This window comes from Protobothrops mucrosquamatus, unplaced genomic scaffold, assembly GCF_001527695.2.
Source record: "Protobothrops mucrosquamatus isolate PMUCROS unplaced genomic scaffold, P.Mucros_1.0 scaffold8924, whole genome shotgun sequence".
In the NCBI taxonomy this organism is placed as follows: Eukaryota; Metazoa; Chordata; class Lepidosauria; order Squamata; family Viperidae; genus Protobothrops; species Protobothrops mucrosquamatus.
In genome coordinates, this window is record NW_015394717.1 from 7,079 (window position 1) to 11,618 (window position 4,540).

The 4,540-nt window shown below is 36.1% G+C and overlaps 1 protein-coding gene across 1 annotated transcript in view; it reads right to left on the minus strand.

Annotated features, from left to right (window-relative positions):
- LOC107300875 (amine sulfotransferase-like) overlaps positions 1 to 1,647 on the minus strand; it is a gene marked incomplete at both ends in the record, with an annotated part of 3,404 nt that extends 1,757 nt beyond the window's left edge. Inside the window, 2 exons of the mRNA XM_015830161.1 lie at positions 417 to 543; positions 1,439 to 1,647. Coding sequence (XP_015685647.1) covers positions 417 to 543; positions 1,439 to 1,647 — 336 coding nt within the window. The remainder of the gene's footprint in view (positions 1 to 416; positions 544 to 1,438) is intronic.
- Between the last annotated feature and the right edge of the window lie 2,893 nt (positions 1,648 to 4,540).

Below are 4,540 nucleotides of genomic sequence, written 5' to 3' on the forward strand. Positions count from 1 at the left end.
GTATGCAGCTGCATTTGTACAAGCGGTGTGCATGCGTTCCTGCTGCTTGTGCAAGAGGGGATGCGCACACGTGTGTGCTTGCCTGCCATTTCCATGGCCCAGTTGTAAACAATTCATGGCCCACTAATTCCAACCCATTCAAATCCTGATTTTAAACCACCAAATAATTTCCTTCCATTTTCTCCTCTATATTAAATATATCTTAGTATTACTAATATTATTTGTCTTAGTATTACTAGTCTCTCTACTGTAATAAGCTCCATTCGCTTGCCTCTCCTACCCATCATTATTTGTTACTTATGTTAGGAAAGTGTGTGGGTTGTTTGTTCTTTGTGGGAAGCAGATGGAAATGTATTCATAATCTCTTATCCAAACCAAAAACTGACATAACGTTGTCATGATGAAGGACTTCTTACCTTTTCCAGCCAAAGACTTCTCAAAGAAAGTACTGAAGTCTTTTGGGGTTTCTACGTTGACTGACAATTTGTGAAAATGATAGTTAGAAACCATGACGTCCTTTGGATTTCTAAGCACATAAATAATCTGTAAGAGAAAGATGACAGATTGACAGCAAAGCATACATAGAGTGCATCAAGTATCTGTCATAGACTCATCTAACAGGCTCCACTATATCATGGGACCTTAAAGCTTATTAGTAAAACCATGTTTGGGGAACTTCCAGCAGGCCAGACAGGATTTGGGCCAGCCTCAACTTGGGGAGAATGATTTTCCATATGGCAGAGACCACAGAAAAGTCTTTCCTCCTAGGTCCTGCCTGACAAATTTCCCTAGCAGATGGGACCCCAACATGCCTTTCCTGTTGGACTTGATATGTAGCTGCAACTAGGGGAGGTCCTTCAAATTACATGTTCCCGCCTCATGATGGGGTTTAAAAGTCATAACCAGCATCTTGAATCCTGAACCAAACTGGTAGCCACTGCAGTTTCCAAAGCAGAGGTGTAATGTATGAAGTTCTTAGAGATCACACAAGTGCTCATGCTTCTGCATTTTGGACCAGCTGAAACCTCTGGTGACTAGGGCATGAGTGACTGAGAGTAGGGATTGTGGGAAGGCATTTGAGGGCTAGAGATGGCATTCCTCAACTTGACAGTGTTCAGATATGTTAAGATAGCAAATGGCCATGCAACACAAAGTGTTGCAATCCATCTGGAAAAATAAGCTTAAGTTGGTCGATATTCAGTTCGGTTCTTAGCTATTTCTCCAGGGCATAATATTCTGATATTAACACGGTTTTGTTTGTGTTTATTTTCCTCACTTTTCAGAACTTGTTAGTGTCCACCAAACATATTGGAACAATGTAATATGTGATTGTGTGCCCTTTGCCTATTTGTTAATAAAACATTCAGGTGCAGAGCTAATAGAACAGAAGACAGACAGTTCCCCACACCACCTCACAAGTTAGCAAAATATGTCCTACTTTTGCTCTTCTACTTCGTAATCCTTTGGGTACCAAATAGTAGGGCAGATGGGAAGTAAAGAGACGAGGCGATGGGCGACTGATAAAATCTACATGCAAGAAATTATACTCCAGCCAGGGTGCTCGGTCAATCAGGGTAATATTTTCAGTTTCATCTCGATGACCTTCATGAAGAATCAGGCTCACAATATTCTGAGTCCATATTGTGCCTGCAAATAAGGAATAATTAAATTAATTCATCCATTATTATTTGGGGAGCTTTGAACTTATGCAAAGCCAACCTTCCTATCAGGAGAAATAGCAAACATTTCAGAAATGCGTGAACACAATGAAGTTTTCTAAAATTGATAGATTAAACTGATGGATGGATGAGAAAAACTAGCTATTTATTTGCACGTTTATTTCTATCCGGCTTTTATTAGTTTTAGAACTAACTCAAGATGGCAAGCATACCTAATAATCCTTCCTCATCCTATTTTCCTCACAACTATCCTGAGTGGGCTGAGGCAGTGTGACTGGCCAAGATCACCCATCCAGCAATGTATGGGTAAAATAAAAATGATGAAAGTACAGGTTTAGCAGTTTTATTGTCCCTGCATTTTCAGCTTCTTATAAAATGCTAAATGTTGAAACTTCCAGTTTGCTGACATGGCTGCCGTGGCCGCTGGAAGGCAAGCTTCATCTTCCACGTCTGATTTCGCACCGCTGGCGGACCCTGGAAAGGGTCAAAAGTCGCTCTCTAGGGGCAAGCGAGGGGTTCTCCGCTTGATCGTGGGCGGGTGGTAGCCCTTCAAACTGGCAGATGAAAAACCGGCCATAGAAATATGGCCCATCACTAGGCTGCAGACAACTGAAGTCAAACTTATTACCAGGCACTTATAAAGCAGCACGGATGAGACTGGGTGAGATCTGAACCTCTCTTCAATCCTATTTTTTCTACCTGTATAAGCTGCCCAAAGTATTTTCCCCCTGTGGAGAGAGGGAAGGGAAATTCTATCCCACCCTCTAAAAACAGGGGCAACTGACTATCCAGGGGAATTTAAAATGCTGAAAGAATAACCTGATTCTAACTGGATTTTTATCTTTCTAAAATTTGAGGACTAAAAGATTTCTTATTCGTATTGAAGATTTGGGTTTTTACTTACAAAAAAGAAGTAAAATTGGGTAAAGGATTGTAAAAATTTTGGACTTAAAAAAAATCTTAAACAGTATGGGTGACATCTTGTGGCTAAACCTGATATAACAACTTGTTATTGTCTAAAACAGACTTGGCTTGAAGTCCAGACTATAGATAAGATTTTTGCAAGCTTGGCAGATATCAGCTGTGAGAAGCCCAGCTGTATTCTATCCTCAGTGACAAAATTATTTTCATTCTCTGATTGTAAAGCTTTTAATTTAACACACCACTAAGAGAACATGGATGAAGATCAGGAACAGATTCTCTTTATGTTGAAAGCAATTTATGAAACTATTCTGACAGCTACTGATGAAATAAGAAGCTACAGAAAAGAACAAGATGCCAGCCTAGATATATGAAAACAAACTTTGATTACAACTAAAGAATCAACTACACAGAATATAATAGAAGAAGTGGAACAATCAAATACTATAATAGAAGACTCAACTGATCAACAAGCACAGTTAACAGAAAACCCAGAAAAGGGACTGACAACATTGGAAATGGAAAATATAAACCAGAAGAAACCTGAGGATCAAGAAGAAGAACAGACTGAAGGGAAGATAAACATTTCAGTACAATTATGTCAAGATGGAAAAATAGAGACGATTTGTTAGCCTTTCCAAAAAAATGGCAACTGGATGGCCTCTTTTATCTCAAACAAGATATATAATGAAAGAGGGAGATCTATTTGATGATTTAAAAGCACGGATATGGAAAGCGAGTTGGCAAAGAAAGCAAGCTAGAATAAGGCTGAAGAAAATTGGGGTTTTGACTTATTAGTGAGGATTAAAATAGAATATATTTCAAATAGACAAGATGTGTATTTTGAATACTAGGTTTTGTTATGAACTGAGATAAAGAAAACTTTGGTCATTTAAAAATTGGAAGTATAAATATTAAAAGTTAAATTTGAATATTGATTTGTTTATAAAGGTTGAATGTAAAAGTAATTAAGATATATATAAGTTAAAAATCTATTGATAAATGTAATAAACATGTTTTTACTTAGCTGATATAATAAGTACTATACTGGCTTAAATATGAAATAGTAGACATTAAGAGAAAAAGATAGGAAATATTTGATGTTGAAACAAGAGAAATTTTGGTTACTAAATTTAAGACATTTGGAAATTAATAGAAAATAAGAATGTTATACTGTATTATTAATTAGATAATGTGAGAAATAGAATATATTCAAATAGATAAGACTTGTATCCTGAATATTAGACTTTGTGATGAATTGTGATAAAGAGAACTTTGGTTACTTAAAACTTGGAAATTATAAATATTAAATGTTAAATTTAAATATTAATGGGAAACTAAAAATTGGGAAAAACTAATTAGGACATTGATTGTCTATAAAGACTGAATGTTAAAATAACCAGGATATGTATATGCTAAAAATTATTGATAAATGTAAGAATGTTATTTTTATTTGATATAATAAGAATTGTATTACTTAGTCTCTGATCGCCACTCATGTCATGTCCTTTAGCCAACTTATTTGTAATGGTTTCTCAATGTACTTATTTTCCTATAGAGTGCTCAAATATTTAAGAAGGCTGATCTTTCGTCAATCATTGTGTAAGCGGGGCTTCTGAATTCCAAAAATGAGCAAGAGAGGACATAGAACATGATTGAGTAATAACCTAATTAACAAGAGAAAGACTATCTTCTCCCAGGCAACTTTATCAAAATATGTCTAATCATTCAATCCAATATAGCACAATCAACACAAGCTTTGGCAAGGCTAACACTGCCATACTTCAAAAATACCTCAGAAACCAGACTACTATATTACAAATACATGTCATCACAGTGGATAGATAGATAACCTTTATTGTCATTTTTTACTGTGGGCACAATGGCACACATTAAAAATGAAATTTAGTTGTTTGCTCTCAAAGTGTACACATACATAA